Source organism: Vigna unguiculata, chromosome 8 (genome assembly GCF_037176805.1).
Source record: "Vigna unguiculata cultivar grain cowpea cultivar isolate G323 ecotype 2 chromosome 8, ASM3717680v1, whole genome shotgun sequence".
NCBI lineage: Eukaryota > Viridiplantae > Streptophyta > Magnoliopsida > Fabales > Fabaceae > Vigna > Vigna unguiculata.
Window position 1 is genome coordinate 7244717 of NC_140799.1, and position 17843 is coordinate 7262559.

The 17843-nt window shown below is 29.5% G+C and overlaps 1 protein-coding gene across 1 annotated transcript; it reads right to left on the bottom strand.

Moving 5' to 3' along the window:
- Nucleotides 1-14658: 14658 nt before the first annotated feature.
- On the bottom strand, nt 14659-17326 carry LOC114195672 (cytochrome b-c1 complex subunit 7-2, mitochondrial-like). Its single transcript, XM_028086219.2, has 4 exons — nt 17099-17326; nt 16851-17008; nt 16152-16199; nt 14659-14926 (listed from the first exon to the last, which is right to left on the bottom strand). The coding sequence occupies exons 1-4, from the start codon at nt 17190-17192 to the stop codon at nt 14858-14860; spliced, it is 369 nt and encodes a 122-aa protein (XP_027942020.1). The 5' UTR covers nt 17193-17326; the 3' UTR covers nt 14659-14857.
- Nucleotides 17327-17843: the final 517 nt, after the last annotated feature.

Consider the following 17843-nt stretch of genomic DNA (forward strand, 5'->3'; position numbering starts at 1 on the left):
TATCATCACATTTTCCATTAAAAAAATTACTAAACAAAAGAAAAGTAAATTGATTAGTATTTTTTTCGTACAAATGTTGAAAACAAGAAATAGATTAAAGATAAGGCGGCAAGTTTATAATTAAAAAATGAAAATGAAAATAATAAGAAAACAATAGAAGTAGACATCTCTTTCTATGTTTCTTTATTTCTCTACTCATGCATGATTTTAACAATCAGGGTATACATAATTACAAATAAAACTCCAAATTATAGCAAAATCTACTTCTTTTTCTCATGTAGTAATCTAATATTCACTACTAAAAGATCTCATATTTCCTGGTAATTTTATTTTGAATTTTTTTAAAAATATTTATAAATTTTGTTATAAAAAAAATTTGTAGGAAATTGCTGCCAATTTTTTTGTAAAATATTTTGTATAAAATATTTTTCACAACAAATTTTATAGAAAATACTTGCGAATTTTATAATTTTGTAGGAAATAATTACCCACAAAAAAATTACCTGTCAATTAAAATTCATAATAAAAATAGTAGGAAAAAATCTTTTCTTATAATTTTTTTTAGTAAATTTGTAAAACATTTCCATATAATATAAAAATTTTTAGTAGTGATTTCATTTGTAATCCAGAAATTTATGCCAAATAGAAACTATGATCATGGTTAATGTTGGATTGAGAACTTTATTTTAGATAAAAAAAAATTATAACTATTATTTAAGACACAACATTTTATAATTAAGAATATAAGAGTTTAAGATTCGAAATAGATTTAATCAGTCTTTACTATTTACCATAAAATAATTGATGTACTTTGTAATAATTTTTCCTTCAATAATTATTTTTTTAAAAGTCAAATTAGTATAAATTTAAATCTAATATCACTTGTTGGATAGAACGTTTGGTACTAAAACAAAAACCATAATGAATTACTCAAAGCATATATCTATACTTAAAAGTATAGGAGCGTAAGCACAAGATCTGCGACGAAACTATTGATGCAGCTCTCAGCGTTACTGTTTAGTGGAATCTAAAAAAATGATTGGGGTGGCCAAAATAATGAAAGAAGTGGAAAGTACAAAGGTTGATGATGGACAGTGATAAAAAAAATGAAAATGTACAGTGGTGGATGTGGTTAAGTGGAGGCATTCATGAGCTTTATATTTGATGGAGACGTTGCATCAGACAGTCTCTTGCTGCATATAATCGAAAGCCATTCACATGCCCACGTACCATGCATTTAAGGAACATGTCTCCTGCTTCTTCTAACATAACATGCATAAAACAGATCAATCTCTTCCACCTCAATGAAATCAAAATTTTAGTCAACTCTTGTTCATAACATTAGGGAGAAAAAAAAGAGGAAACAAACAAGTATTTTATGAAAAGTTGGTTAAATAGGTCACTTCTTGACTTAAAACAAAGAGATTTATTATAGGGTTGGTTTCTTGTTGAACTTCATTATTCTTTATAGTGTTTTTACTATTCAATTTAATGGAATACTTTTATTTTTTGTGAAAGCTTATAAATAGTTTTGTGTGTAAATATTGTTTTTTGTTAATTTCGTTCTATCTTAATTGTTTTGTTGTTATTTGTAATATTTATCTCACACAATCTAAATACATCATTTACGAGATATTATAATCTTGGAACAAATGTATACAAGTGGAAGACAAACATTTATTTCTTAAATATTTGCTAATAAAATAGGGAAGACATGAAATGAATCATATCTTCAATTGATTTGTTGTTTCAAAATCATCTGGACATTTGTTTTTGGTGTAGCTAAACGTGAAACCACTCGAATAATATTTTGAGCCACTTTATTTCGTTGTTATTGGATGCATAGTTTATTTCGCTAGTATTCAATAGGAGGTTTTTTTTTTTTTTTTTAATTGTGCATCTTTCATTCTCTTGCTTATAACTTAGAATATCCTTCTTTCTATGAGGAATTTGTTGCAGAATTATGACATTTATTATATACACATTTCTTATACTTTTGTATTTTAAGATCAAAGTCTTTGTATGGAAGATTGAATTTCCTTCTTTAAGATAAAGTTGTATAATAAATAGAAACTATGTGCATATATAACTATAATATATATCATCATGCACTTGATAAGTGTTGGCAATGCCCTTGATTGATTTAGAATAAATTATGCTTAATATAAATGTATTTGACTATTGTTTGGGGCTAGAAATATGGAAAATATCTTTGAAGCTACACAATGACGTTAAGACAAGAAGTTACACTATGTTATTGACAGAGAAAGTTGAATTTTGACAATTGGGTATGAAGTAGATCATCACTTGAGAGAGTTTTAAAGTGAAATTTCTGAAAGAATATCATGAGTCCGTGACCCTATCAAAGATGGAGGAAAGTACTTAGGAAAAATAAACATATTTAGGAGAGAAGTTTCTTCACCTTCAATCTTTTATTTAGTTTAGTTTTAAATAAAATCTGATTTATGTTTGTGTTTTATAGGTTTTCTAGTGACACTTCTCCTTTTGAGATAGTCACCTTTCTAGAAAAATAAAGGGTCAAGAAGGAGTCTCGTCCAAGATGGCGTTCTTACTAAACTCCTAGTTTTCCTAAGAAGACCACTTAGAAGTGGAAAGAAGAACATCTTCAAAGATCTTGGTGTGGAGACTACTATGCACACTTGAAAGACCTTCTAGATGATTTTGTAATGAGTGAGGAATATTCTCCCTCTACCTGATCATTAGGATTTTCTAGAAGATTGTTTTTGCTAGATAGTGCTTTATATTATTGATAGGAGATCTCTCTCTTAACCTATTTATAAAGAGGACCTCAACACCACTTGTAAAGGGTTGATTATTTAATGAAATAAAGTTATTATCCTAAACCTTTGAATGTATCTTGAACTCAGGTTCAAGTGGCGACACCACCACTTATCTTGGGTGGCTTTGTTCCCTAAGTAGCATGGCCACCTTTTTTTCCCTCCCCTCTATTGTCTTTCCATCTTTTATTCCATCCTTTGATTAATTTTTCAGCTTATGTTCTTTATTTTTCATGTTCTTGTTTGCTAATGTTGTTTTTCCATTTTCTATACTTGAATCCATTTCTTTTTCATTCTAGAGTCTTTTGAAGTAAACCTTCACATTAGATAAATTGTTTATCTTAATATCCAGTGGTGATCTTCATTAAAATTTCTTAATCAAACATTAACAAAAACACCTTGTTGACTAAAAATCAACAAGATGAATTCTTATTATAATATTTCCTTGATAATGTCATATATGCAAAGGAGATTCAATTTAAGCAATTGGAGTAACAAAACTTCTCTTTGATTGAGTATACTACTAGGTTTAAAAACCTAACTAGATTATACACTCAAGCTATATGTAGGAAATTTAAGAATGACTTGTGATAGGAGATCAAGGAGGTGGTGACTCTCATATTTGTTGAAAATTTTCAACTATAGGAAGCTAATGTTTTTGGAAGTCTATAAAGCAACAAGGTAGTTAGACCTCAATTTAGTGGATCTTCAGTAAGAAGAAGCCTTATTTTAGACCTCAATCATAAAGAATCGGTGGATTTATCTCTTAGATAGAGACTCTTGTGAGATGTGGTGGACCATATTTTCTCATATAATATACATAACCGCTTCTAGCACTACAAAATGTCTTAAAGTTTAATCTCAAATGCACGTCATTGAAATATTTTGATAATAATAAATACACGTATAATAGAAAATTTTAAAATATTTTTATAAAGTAAATCTATTCTATATTAAGTTAAGATAGTAATACAATTATATGATTATTTTCTATAACTAATCATATGACTATATTTAACTAATATATATATGCTTAACTTGTTTTTTAACTTGGTCTCCACTAGCTCTCTACATGTTGATCTTCCTTACTAGCTTCATAGGTGCTCATAAAGACAAAAACGAATATGAATGACTAGATAATCATTTAAAGGAAGAATTTTTGAATGTCACAGATGTATTTTAAGAAATACCTTTTTATGTATTTTACTTTGAAAATACTTTTAGAATAGAATTAACGGTAATCCATGCATCATGTAAAACACTTAAGAGTTGTTCATCCCGTAAAAAAAACTTTTTAACTAGTAGATTATTTTAATATATTAATTACCTAATGTAATTATAAAATGACTTAAATGTTTCTGTTAAATTTAAAATTATAAATGATTTAATTTATTAAAAAGGTTTTTTTTTTCTCACTTCATTAAAAATATAAGTAATTTTGAGATCAAAGAAAAAGAGACTAAAGAATTAGTCTAACAAAATAGTTTACTTCTCTCACATCTTATGTTATCTATAACTTTAACAAAGGAAAGAAATCACGAGAGCAAGAAAATTAGAATTGATAATAGAGATCAAGAAAGAGTCGAAGAAAAAAAAAAATTGGAAATTTCTTAATGAATTATAAATAGGGTAAATTTACTATGTTATGCAAAATTCTATAGTAATTAATAATAATTTGAATCCTAAGAAGCAGCGCATTTACAGTTGAAAGTCACGTCTCCATCTGAAGGTAGATTTTGAAATATTAATTCTATGTACGTTAGTTGCATGGTACGTACTTGCCCTAAGATTTAACGTTTCTCATGTGCCTATGAACCGCATAGGAACTAATTTATGGGGTACCCCTTCCCTCTAACTATCACTCTATGTAACTACCACAAATGCAGAAAGGAAACCATAGAATATGTATGTATTAATTGCTTAGGTATATATAAATATAAATGTAATGTATTAATTGGTTAATTATTTGACATGTGTGGCTTTGAGGTATGTTGAGGGTGGTTTGATTAGAGTAGGAACAAGCTTCTCATGTACCCACATGGAAATGTTTTGTACGAGTACATGTATCTAGTAGAAGATAGAGTTTCACATGTTCTCTTCTAAATACATATAAAACAACAAGCTTGAATTTATTACAATATAGTTACTTAATGAATTATATAACTTTTTTTTTTTTTGTAAAAATTCTTTTATTTCTATTTTGGGTCCTATTATATTTATTGGTATTGATTAAATAGTGATTGATGATAAAAGTTTACTTATCATGATATATGTGTTTTTTTTTTTGAATAAATAAGAATTATTTTATCTTGTCAGCATATTAAACTGTCCTCTCTTTCTCTCTTCATTAAAAGTCCAACTCTAATGTTATTGTTGGGAGTGACGCAATAGGAGAAATAGTTTCTTTTAACGGAAACAAAGACTTAAATCTCCAAATACTAACATGCAATTTTCTAAAATGAACTGCAAACTTTCTCATGCATTTTATGCATTTTTTCTGTCAAACTTGCAAACCATTTCATATTTTTATTTTATTTTATTCCAAAAATTACAAATCTTATCGTATAATTATTTTTGAAAAAATTATAAACCTTTTCATATATAATATTTTTTCCATAAAATTTGCAAACTTTCGACACAGAAGTACCCAAATCCCTCATCTATTGATTTGTGGTAACTATTCTCAAATCAACTCTTTACTTTTATACCATTTATCTACTCTCACTTCTTCATGTTACTTTGTATTTAATTGAGAACCAACAAAAACATCCAATTTTTGTTATCTATCATATACTAAAATAAAATATCCATGGGTTTATCAATAATTAATATTTATTAGACCTAAAAGATCATCTATATTAAAATAATTTCTTTCTTAATTTTGGTATTCACGAAATTCAAATTCAACACATTATTTTAAAAAATTAAATACAATTTAATTTAAATCACCTACACATGATTCCAAATAATAATCATTCATAATAATAAAAATATTGATACCTTATTACTATATCAACCATTTACTATTTTTTTTATGTATTTTAGGATTTGGTCTTTTTACATAATTCTCACACATTGTTAAGAAAATAGATTCAAATTTCATTTAAACCATGTACATGTTAGTCAATAGCACCAAATTTTATTCATTCATAAATAAATATTAATAGTTAAATGAATAAAATTAATTGAAATTCTTTTATTATATTATGCCTCTCCTCTACAATTTGTTCTTTTGTAGTTTAGAATAATATTTTCACATAATCTCACAGTTTTTTAGCAGGTTATATACATATACATTTACATATACATATAATTATTCATATTTTTTTCTCAGCACAACACATAATTATATATATATATATATATATATATATATATATATATATATATATATATTCAAACAATTGGGACAACTCTTTTATCTCTTTCTAATATATTTGTTATTATTAATAAAAAAAAACATCAAAATAATACTATGATGTTTCTTTTAAGATATTTTCTTCACAAATTCTACGATTAACTTTTGACACATGAAAAAATAGATCAAATATGGGTGAATGAAAAAGTCTTAGTAGTACTTGAGTCCTTATGTATCCTTCTTTGACTATAATACTATAACTTTAGAAGTTTGTATATGGTGGAGCTTATGAGTAAGGAAAAGAACAAAAGTGGCATGGAGATTTCTCAATATTAAGATGTATTGGGTTCCTTTATCTATGAGTTTTTAATGTGCTTTTTTGTGCATTTTTCAAATTGAAAGTTTCTTACCTTTCAAAATAGATATATGCAGCACATTTAACTTGTGTGATTAAAATAAAGGCTAATTGATAGGATCTATGTCTTACAACTCCCAAGTTTAATGGTAGTAATCAAGTGGAGACCAAAAGAAACAAATGACCCTAAAGTCTAGGATCTTGTCTAAGAGTATTGTATCCCAAAAAAACAAAACTACTAAAAGCATTTGATAATATTATCTTTTTTTTTTTCATAACAATTGTAATTCTTTGATTTATATATATAAATCTTGTTTGGATATGTACACATTTATTTGTATGAGTTTTTTTTTTTCTAATTTAATAGGGTATAAAGATACAGTTATCCACATGACTTTAGAAAATGTTTCACTTTTATTGACTAACAATGATTTTGTAATCTCCAATTTGCTACCAATTTCAATCATGTTTTCTCATCATATATAAGAAAATTTTGGTGACAAAATTTATTGTTACAATGTTAACACTTCAATCACTTATTAAAAACACATTGGTTGCATCATTTTGTCAAGACTTCCAAAATTTCATAACTTATTTTTTTCTAATCAAGATCGTGATTTTAATAATACAAATCTAGAATATTATATATGTTTCAAATTGAAAAAATCAATTGTTATTACCTTGGATACAATTTTGTTTTCTAGTTTTTTCTCTAATTCTTAATTGTAGTCATTCTCATGAAATTTGGGATTCTTATTTTAACCATCAAACTTTGACAAAAATTAGACAATTAAGGTTTCATAAGTCCATTGCCTTAAGGTTTTAGGTTGAGAGTGGTATCAGTGTCTTATGTGGTTAAGCTCAGATCTCATTGGTGTTGTTCTCCCCAGTGAAACCCCCTCTGTAAAACCTGACGTTTAATACATGAAAAGACAACTTATCATGGAATTCTTATCAATCAATATAATTTTGTTTTGTAAAGACAAGTCATGATTTTGATAATAACAAATAATAATAACTTTTGATGATTTAATCATATTTACTTAATGTTTAAATAAGGAAAATCAAGTCTTCATGTTGAAAGTAAAATCAATTCTTAAATGATTATAACCCAAAGTGCTAAGTACTTAGATGATACACAAAACATCTCAAAGACATACAAAGACTAGAGAAAGAATTAAGAAGATATCAACGTAAACTAATAGACATTGAAACAAAGTGTATAACTTAAGATAATGACATGTGTTTAACACCATGCACAAATTTCATTTGTTATACCTCAACTCTTTACTAGATGGAAGTCACAAAATCCTCATAAGGATTTTGACACAATCAATCAAATTTTTTATATATATTTTATGCTAAATTTGATGATGTTAGTAATATCAAGATATGTTGACAATAAAAGTTGTTATTTGCATAGTTAAATAAAACAAAGTGTAATCTAAATGGTGATCTACCTCTAATAAAAGCACTAACACAATGACAAGTTCTCCCATGCAAAAAAATATTAGTGATTGAGTGATTTTATGCATACCTTCATAAAATTAAGTGTTTCGCATGCAATAGTTTTTCAAATGCACGATCAATAGACCATTTTAAAGAGCTTTGTTTTTGTTATCGTTAAATAGGGGGTGATTTTGTGTAATCACCATACATCCAAGGTATTGTCCACTTTAGAGCTTGTCAATCACTATTTTATCCTTAAGAGACCTCTCAGAGGGTGGAAGGAGGAAGATGTATATAAACTGTCTTAGACCTTGATTTATAAGCGGTGTGGGACTATTAGGTGCCCCCTTTTATGTACCTACCTAGCACAATAGATGATGTTAAGTAATGCGGCCCAATAAGGTCCAATTAGTCTCATGACCAAAAAGACTACAACTATTCTAAGATACATCTATTGGAGGAAATATTTACATATTAACGGTAATTTTATGACAAATCTCAGTAGTTTGATTACGTCTTGATATTTCTTGATACCAAATATTTACACGATATTCGGTATATCAGGTGAGATGTCATATTATTATTATTATTGTTGTTGTTGTTGTTTATTTGAGGTAAATTGTTATTTTACCTATATTGCTTAATATTACATTATCTGTTTTACCACATGGATCAAAGGCACAAAAGATCCTATAAATACATCTAGTATTTTCCAAGGAATACACACAATCTCTCATTTTCATTCTCATCCTCTCTCACTCTAAAAGATTCAAACTCTCTTCGATGAGTTATCATAGACTTAAAGTCACTAGGAATAGAATTTGAATATTCTTGAGAGTTGATTTTGACATGAAATTGGAACTGAGATGTTTATGAATGCATGAGAATGAAAAGAATGAAATCTAGTATTGACAATCATAAATACTCCATGTTAAATTTTTGTTGAACACCAACTGTTTGATAAAATACTAAAAAGAGTTTATTTGTGTTTTTGTGAGCTTTGTTGTCTATTTAAGTTGTAAATTGTAAGATTTTTCCTATGTTGCACAAGTACCTGTGAAGAAAACGATATTTATTACTTGTTATGTGCGACCATGAACTTGTCGTTATCAACTCCTCCACACTTAAAACCATGTCTATCCCCATAAATGGTAATTTAGTTTAGAAAAACATTTACTAAATAAAGGTCAAACAATTAAGAAACAATTTCACACGATCAATTTAGATATAATTCATGAATGCTCTTCTTTCAACTTCACTTGGAAACAATCATTTTTTCATTTTCAACAACAACAATACACACCCTACTATTTTAATAATACTCAATAGTTTCATTGTTCCAAAAGTCTACATGTTATGATTGTTAATAATGATGTCATTTCAATAGGTTCCTAACTTGTGTTCGGTGTCATGTAACTGATGTCTCCCAAACGTTTAACAAATTTATCCTTTTGATGGTCATGATCATATCTTCATATCTACAACAAACTTATATTAGGTCAATGAATTTTTTCAAAGTAGTATGATTCCTAATAGAAGTATCCCATATATGACATATGATTCACAATATTTACCAAAATAGCACTCTTTACTCTTTCTTTTCCAAAGTAACACAATTATAAATAAAATTTTCTAAGATAAAATGTTATGCACAATATTTATCCAAACAGCGTTGTTTCCTATTCATGATCACAGTTTAGTTGGAAACCAAATTTTAACATAATTTTTCTATTTAAAGGAAAATTAAAATTATGGAAAAAATATTTTCTTAATTATGTTTTTGATAAATTTTCTACAAACTATTGAATAATTAATAATAATTAAATAACTAATATGTCTTTTACTATTAATACATTTATAGATTTATATATCTATTTTGTAGATATTATTGATTTGTTTTTCTAATTTAAGTTTATGAATTTTCTTATCATTTATATAAATTATATTTTTAATACTCATTTTAAATTTTAATTTAAAATATTAATAAAATTTCTAATACATTTACATAAATCCATATTTACTATATTAACTTAAATAACAAATTACATTACAACCTACAAATTTTTTATTTTTATAATCAAATAATTTTATTATTATTAAAAAAATTAAAATGTTATTAATTTTAAATAAAAAAAAATTATATAGAAATTTAATATTTTTTAAAAACACTATATTATTTTAAAATAATTAAAACATTTTATTTTATTAATAGTCACATCACAACACACCTCTATTTAATATATATGTTATATAATTAACTCAACAAATTTATTAAAATTATTACAATATTTAAAAAGTTTGTAAAGTTATAATAACTTTAATTAATATATTAATTACGTGAGACCTTTTTTATTTATTTCTGTTCTAATAAGGTTTGGGCCTGACTTGATTAGAGGGTTCAAGATCAGTCAACTTGGGATCTCAAGACCCCCTACTAAGGTTTGGGCCTGACTTGGTTAGAGGGCTCAAGATCAGTCCACTTGGGATCTCAAGACCCCCTTTCAGTCAGTTACCTTTCGTTCTGCTTACTTTTTCCCAAGACAGTCCCCTCCCTTACTCCCTCACTTTTTCTCCAACAGAGTTCTGTTGGGGTTTGAGCAAGCTTTCCTACGAACTAGTCATAAGTTCTCTCCAAGTAATCTCTCAGCCTCTATTCTTTTTTTGTTTTTAGCTCCTAAGCTCTGGTTCCACCTTAATCCTTGTCTTGGTCTCACTTTCGCCCCCCTATCCTCCTATTTTCCAGCTTCTTAAGCTATTTTGGATACTAGTGCTCCTCTGCTAAGAGTCTCTCTCGTAGCTTTCAGTCTAAAAGGTAAGGAAAGCTAGAACTTCTTCTTTTTCTTTGAAATAGAGCGTACTTATTTCCTTTTTGGAATGAGCTGAGTATGTTTGATTGATGATTGCATTGAATTGGGATGAATTTCATGTTTGGGTATCTATGGGTTAGAGAATTTTAGGTAGTTTAGATTGAAATTGGAATGAGAGATATTGATTGTTGCAATTGTTCAGTTTGTTATCATCTATAAACCACTTTGAAATGATTTTGAGAAGATAAAAGTGCAAGATATCAATTTGTGTAGTGGAACAAATCAAAATCTCACAACCAAGAAGCATATGGTGTGGCACTACCCTTTTTCCTACACTGTACACTTTTCGTAAAATGAAGATTCCTACTTTGTTAACCGTTGGATCGAGCTGAAATTTTAACAGCGGATGCTTAACACCTAGTTCTTGACTTTTACCGGTCAGATCTTGAATCGGAGCAATGTAGTTAGAGCAGTTTTTATCGCAAGGTCCTTGTAGTTTGGTTGTTGACAACATTGACCTTCGTTACTTGTTTGGTGCATAAATTTCATTATAGTTATTCAATTAAGTTGGTTCTTATTGAATTTGGTTCTTGATTCAATAATATTTAATTTGAATATAAATACAAAATTTTTGGAGGTTTACACAAGCTGCAGTTTTATTTCTAAAATCCTAAATCGTTTGCATAATGTGTTGTTACGTTAGATTTGGATAAAAATTATAAGAATTAGTTATTTTCCAAGAGAGACATATCTCTTATGATTTTAATATGTGTCTTCAAATGATTGTGTGAGAATATAGGAGATTCCATGGGAGATATCCTATTTGATTTAATTAGTAGTGTGTTCATTGATGTAAGGAGTCAGTACTGGAGGTTTATCTTGATACTCTAATGCTCATTCAAGACTCATGTAGAGTGGAATGAGTCATGTGTTGAGAGGGGTAGGAGGTTTTGTCTTTAAGAACAGCCCCATGGTTCTTATGACGATTAAAGGGACTAATCTTGTGTGGTAGGGTGAAATCCACTGACAATGACTCTACAAGTAGTAGAGGCCACCACAAGTGTAAAAACCACCAAGAATCATACGGTGTAAATGGCCCACTGATATGGTTGCTTATTGTATGAATCGGGAAGCATGAGATGTATGAATTGTTGTTTATGCATGATGTTGGTATTAAGGGAACTTTCTGATTGATTGGCGAAACGCGTACAAAGTGTGAGTAGGACGTAATCCCATGACTCTTGTATGGAGAGCTTATGGTGGTGCCCCCTTAATGGACGTAATTCCATGGGCCCTTCTAGGGGGAGTCCATGGTGGTGCCTCATCCATTGGACTTAATTCCACGAACCTCGAGGTGAGAGTTCATAGTGGTGCCTACACAACAGGACGTAATTCCACGAGGATGACGTGGTGGTGCCTCACGGCCAGGACGTAATTCCACGAAGGCCACGTGGTGGTGCCTCTTGTAAGGGTGTAATTTCGCGAAGGCCTCGTGGTGACGCCTCACTGCTAGGACATAATTCCACTGTTTTGTGGTGGTGCCTCATCATACGTATCCAGATTGTCTAGTATTGGAGTTGTAATGGTTTGGTATCTCTTGTGTGGTTTTCCATTATTTATGCTTGACTATGTGATTGGACATTGTGTGTTATAATGTAATTGTCTTGTGCTCTCGCTTACCCTTTCGCTTGTTTGTATGATTGTGTGTGGTTTTCCTCCCTTGCGATGATCATCAATTTTATTAATGTGAGCAAATGCGAGAACCCCTGGCAATGACAATGATAGTAGAGACGCAGCAGCCTGATGGTTATGGACGGGTATTGGGCCACTGTGGGGTCCATTGCGGAAGGAGTTTCATTAGTTATGATGGTCATGTCTGTACAAGGCCTAGTACTACTATTGTTTTACCTGTGTACTTTGTTTTGGGTCGTGTGGGGCCTCTTGTTATGTAAAGGGGCATGTTTGGTGTTCTGTGCACCTTCATCCCCCAAACTTTAAAGTCTCTGAATATTCATGTATGTGGTATTTTAATAAATCTAAGGTTATCTAATTTTTGGGACGTTACAAAAATAAATAATAGTTCAGTTTTAGAATGTCATTTAGAAAACTAAAAAATTATTCAGTTCAATTTTTTTAAACTGTTTAAAGATATTTTTAGTTTAATTTAGTTTGGATAAAAACATTTAAACTGTTTAAAGATATTTTTAATTTAATTTAATTTGGATAAAAACATTTAAACTGTTTAAAGATATTTTTAGTTTAATTTAATTTGGATAAAAACATTTAGATAAGTTCATTTTGCACATCCCTAATTCCGCATGTGTTACTTCAATGTTTATTAAATCCATGATTGGAGCTCCTATTACTACCTCAATTACTAACTGCACCCACATTGAGAGAAAAAGACTTAAATACCCTTTAGCAGCATTACCACCGTCACCACTATTACATCTTTCACATTACCACTGTTACGGAGGAAGAAAACGGAAAACATTCCAAAGAAAGAAAAACAAGAAAAAAAATGAAAAAAATATTCGATTTAAAAGAATTAAATATATATTTAGTTCTTAATTTTTGATGTAAAATTAAAATTCACTCTATTCAAAATATTAATAAATTTTGATCCTTAAATCCTTAAAATAAATAAATATATTTACATCATTTAATACATTCATACTTCTACTTAAATATACATTTAACTTTTACTCATTTATTTTTAAAATCTAAACATTTACTTTTAAAATTTAAAGACAAAAATATATCAAAATTTTGAATATAAATAAATTCCAACTTTATTTAAAAATTCAAATACTAAAAGTATACTTCACTCAAGCTAAAGCTTCCGAAACATATATTATTATCTATATTTTGAAAAAAATTTCCAGAAAGTATTATATGAGTTTTGAAAAAAATTTAATCCAGAAATTTCACTCCAGAAAATCAATTCCGAGACACATTTGATGTGTTCTGAAAATTGTTTCAGAAATTATAATCCTAGTTTATTTTCAAATGGTAACTTCTACAATTTTAACTTTTACAAATGGCAAAATGATTATTTAAAAATTGAAATTCGAGGGAGTGGGAACAGAAATGATGGGGTACAAGAAGTAAAAGTCTTGCTGGATGTGGCCCATATCTTTCGAAACTCCCAAAGGTTCCATATGCATTAATATCGAGTTGTGTAATTCGAAATTATTTATTGTATAAAATATTTTTAAATTATGTAGTATTTGAAGGTATAAAAAATGTAATTTAGCTAACACTTTTGAGAACCTAAAATGCTACATTTGTAAATAAGAGCAGTGAAAACAAACAAATATTTGAAAAATTTACTCGAACTTTTTTTATCTCACATCTCAGTAACTTGTAAAAGTAAAAGCGTAATTTCTGTTTCATCCAGCTCCCTTTTATTTGCTCATGAAACAGTTGCCAAGCATTTCTTCAAAACTGTGTTAAATATGACCTACTCAGTAGTTTCTGTTATCAGTTTTGTAATTTAAATTTATGACCTCATAACATAAGTAGATATAGCCTTACTCCAAGGTGTTTCTCTACCAAAAACCATTGATTTTCAATATCACTTATATTTAAAGCAAGATAGTACACCCACATTTTAATATCACTTACAATTTTAATAGGAGTTGAGAGGGGGAAATAAATGCTATACATAAAAAGCACTCAACCATATTGATATCGAAAGTAAAAAAAAAATGGTAGTGTTTGATGTTTGGAACAATTCATTCACCAAGTATTGCATTGTAGCAAATATTTTTGTTCCTCTTCGAAACAAAGGCCCACAAGAGAGTGACGAGCTTCGACAACATATACAAAAAGGTAATGATTTCAAAAGAAAAACTAAGCACAGAACCAAAAGAACACTCAAGCTATAAATTTCAAGGCAAAAGTGTCTATTGTTGCCATTATTATAAAAGCCTGCCGAGGCAAGTTTATACCACCAAAAAATGCATTTCATATAAGTTTATCAAAGAAACCGTGCATGTTTTCTTCTTAAAAGAAAACATTCTACCACAACATCAATACATTTTAAACCTCCAATCCAATCAAAATACCTTCATGCAATACTTAATGCTCAAGGAATAGATCGTTGATATAGGGGCAAACCTCCCAATGCTTCACGTTCTGCTCTCTCCCTCTTCACCTGTAAGTCATAAGTAGCAAAGCATTTAGTGACAATTTTAGCAGCTATTTGGTTGCTGATTGTCAATATTTAAGGATTATCACTTTCTGCTTACACGTAAACAAAATTATCACAATCGTCTACTGAGAGAAATTCTTACCTATTCTGAAAGTGATACTCCTCCATTGAAAATTTAAAATGTAAGTTGGATAAGTAATATATTGATTTTATAATGATTTATAGGCTTCATTATGTTCTAATTCCTGATAGGATAAATCTGTTTCTGGTGCCCCCAAATTGAAAGAAATATATGTTATAGTTCCTCAAATTTCAAAAAATGTTTTTCAGTCCCTGAAGCCAGATAGCATTAACAAAAATGGTAACATGTTGCTTGAAACATAGCATGTGTCAAATGTTGGGAGTGCCAAGTCACTTCCGTAACACTGTCACACCATGCACTGAAAACATTTCACCAAAAATTGATGGACAAATAAATCTATTTTTTCAGTTTGAGGGACCAAAAACAAATTTATCCTCAATATCATGTACTAAAAACATAATTACACTTTATAATAAAATGAAACCCTTTTGTGCATTACTCTTAGATATACAAGTGGCTTTCAGGTCATAACTTTAACATCACCAAATGACCAGTCCATACCAAGAAGGCTCAAGCTCACAAACCATGCTTCAAAATAGTAGCCAATTGAATATTACAAATCAGGAGTCATAAAACTTTCTTCCCCTCAAACCCCAAAACGAAAATGAAATTCATTTCTTCTTTTCTATGAACAGTGTATATTGGCAATACTTTCTCCAAATACAATTCTGAAAGCAAAATGTTCTTTTGTCCAGATTTGTGTCTTCATCCAAACAAACCAATAAAATGATGTTGCAAGGACGGAGGGATAAGCTATTCTAAGCTAAAGAAAATTTGGCAGACTATTATACAGCATGTAGGCACTGACAAAGAGAGCTACAGAATTGAAGTGATAGTGTGAAACACAGGAAGTCTTCATTTCTTTCTACTTCAAATATAGAATACAAGTGAATCATCAAATATACTAATATATTTCTTGAAATGATAGTTCTATCAACCAGATCACTAACAATATAAAGCAATGCATGTTACAAAATACTGTTTACGTGGTCAGGTTTTGTTTTCATTGGTTACACAAAAAGGCACGGAGAATAAAGAAGGATGCGCCAACACACAGATTTAATTACACATAACAACAGCACTTACAAGAGACAGCATATCCTGAAGGTAGCCCCTGAACGGAGTTTGCATTGCCTGTCAAATCAGAAAATATGAGAATCCAAAATCATTATACTAAAAAATGTTAAAATATGCAACTCTTCATACATGCACATACTCCAAAATGGACATTAAATCTTCACACACATAAGAAACAAACACAACTATTTAGTGTTTTCTCAGACAACTTAGCACATTTAGCAAAAATTTAGACTGTCCAATATTATCAGGTAGTTTCACATCATGATTAGGTTACAGTGACTCAACTTCTCAAACCCTCAAAATGCATTTCTCATCACCTAGCCATATTAATACAAAAGCATGACTCTGTACATTCTCTGAGTCACTCAACTGTAAGCATTCAGCAATACATTCATATACATACATCAAGTCTTTCAACCTAATGAATTTGACCCAGTCACATCATTTCAACACATGATTTACTTTTTCATCCATCTTGGATGTAACTAAAACCCAACAAAAGCAACAAAATCTATCAAAGACCAAGTAAGTAATAGATTCATACACATCCCTCGTCTACCATTGTAGGCAATAGATTCATACATATCCATCCTCTATAAAACCCTAATTAATTGGAACCAGTCAACAGAAGCAAAAAAAGAATACCTCGAAACTAAGTTCAGCAGCAATAACAATAAAATAGACGAAATATAAGAAGAAAAAAACCTGAAGATCGTCAGGGAGGTACTCGTGCTTCATGGAAAGGTCGATGGCGCGTTTGAGACGCGCGTGGCGCGCGTCCACCACCTCCTTCGGGAGCCGATTCAGCGCCTCCTTCACATCCAGATCGTAGTAAGGATCGTACAAATCGTCGTACCGGAGCCCTAATTCACAAAAAGCCAAAACGATTTTCATAAATCGGCAGTATTAGGGTTGCGGAAATTGTAGCGACGAGAGAGAAAAGAGGAATGAACCGTATTTGCGAAGGCGTTTGGTGAGGGATTTCATGTGCTGAGCGGCGAGCCAGTTCTTCTTGGGATCTAGAAACGATTGAAGAAACGACGCCATTGCTATTGCTCTCTTCGCTTTCTTTCTCGCTCTTTCGTTAGAGTTTATCGAATAATCACAGAAAAAGAGCAACACAAGTGCTTCTTATTTTGCACCACACCGCTCTTTGCGTCTACGACTATTACTTTTACCGAACGACGTGTCGTTTATTCCTTCAACTGCCAATTTATCAGAATATATAAAAACATTTAGTATAATAAGAGAAAAAAAAAACATATTTTTAGTTATTTAAAATTGTAATGTCATTGGCTACACATTAGAATGTATAATAAAATTTAAAGAATATCATTTTTCCGCATTTGTAAAATTTTCTTGAATTACACTCGCATATCATAATTTTAAATGTTTTCATTTAAAAATAATACATTATGACCAATTTTTCATTTTACGTGTAACTTTTAAAGTTTAAAAAATATTATATTTACATTTTATTCTTCATTAGCTAAGTCATAAAATTTAGGAGATATAAATGTTGGAATCATGATATTATGTGGAATCTTACTTTATGCGAAACCAAAAAGTTGAGTAATATACAAGTGGAAATTAAAACGTATATAAAGTTGTTTAATAGATCATATTGTTTGAATGGGTATCAAATATGTATGCATTAGTATATTTCATTTAGATATCATTTTTGAGTTATTAAACTCA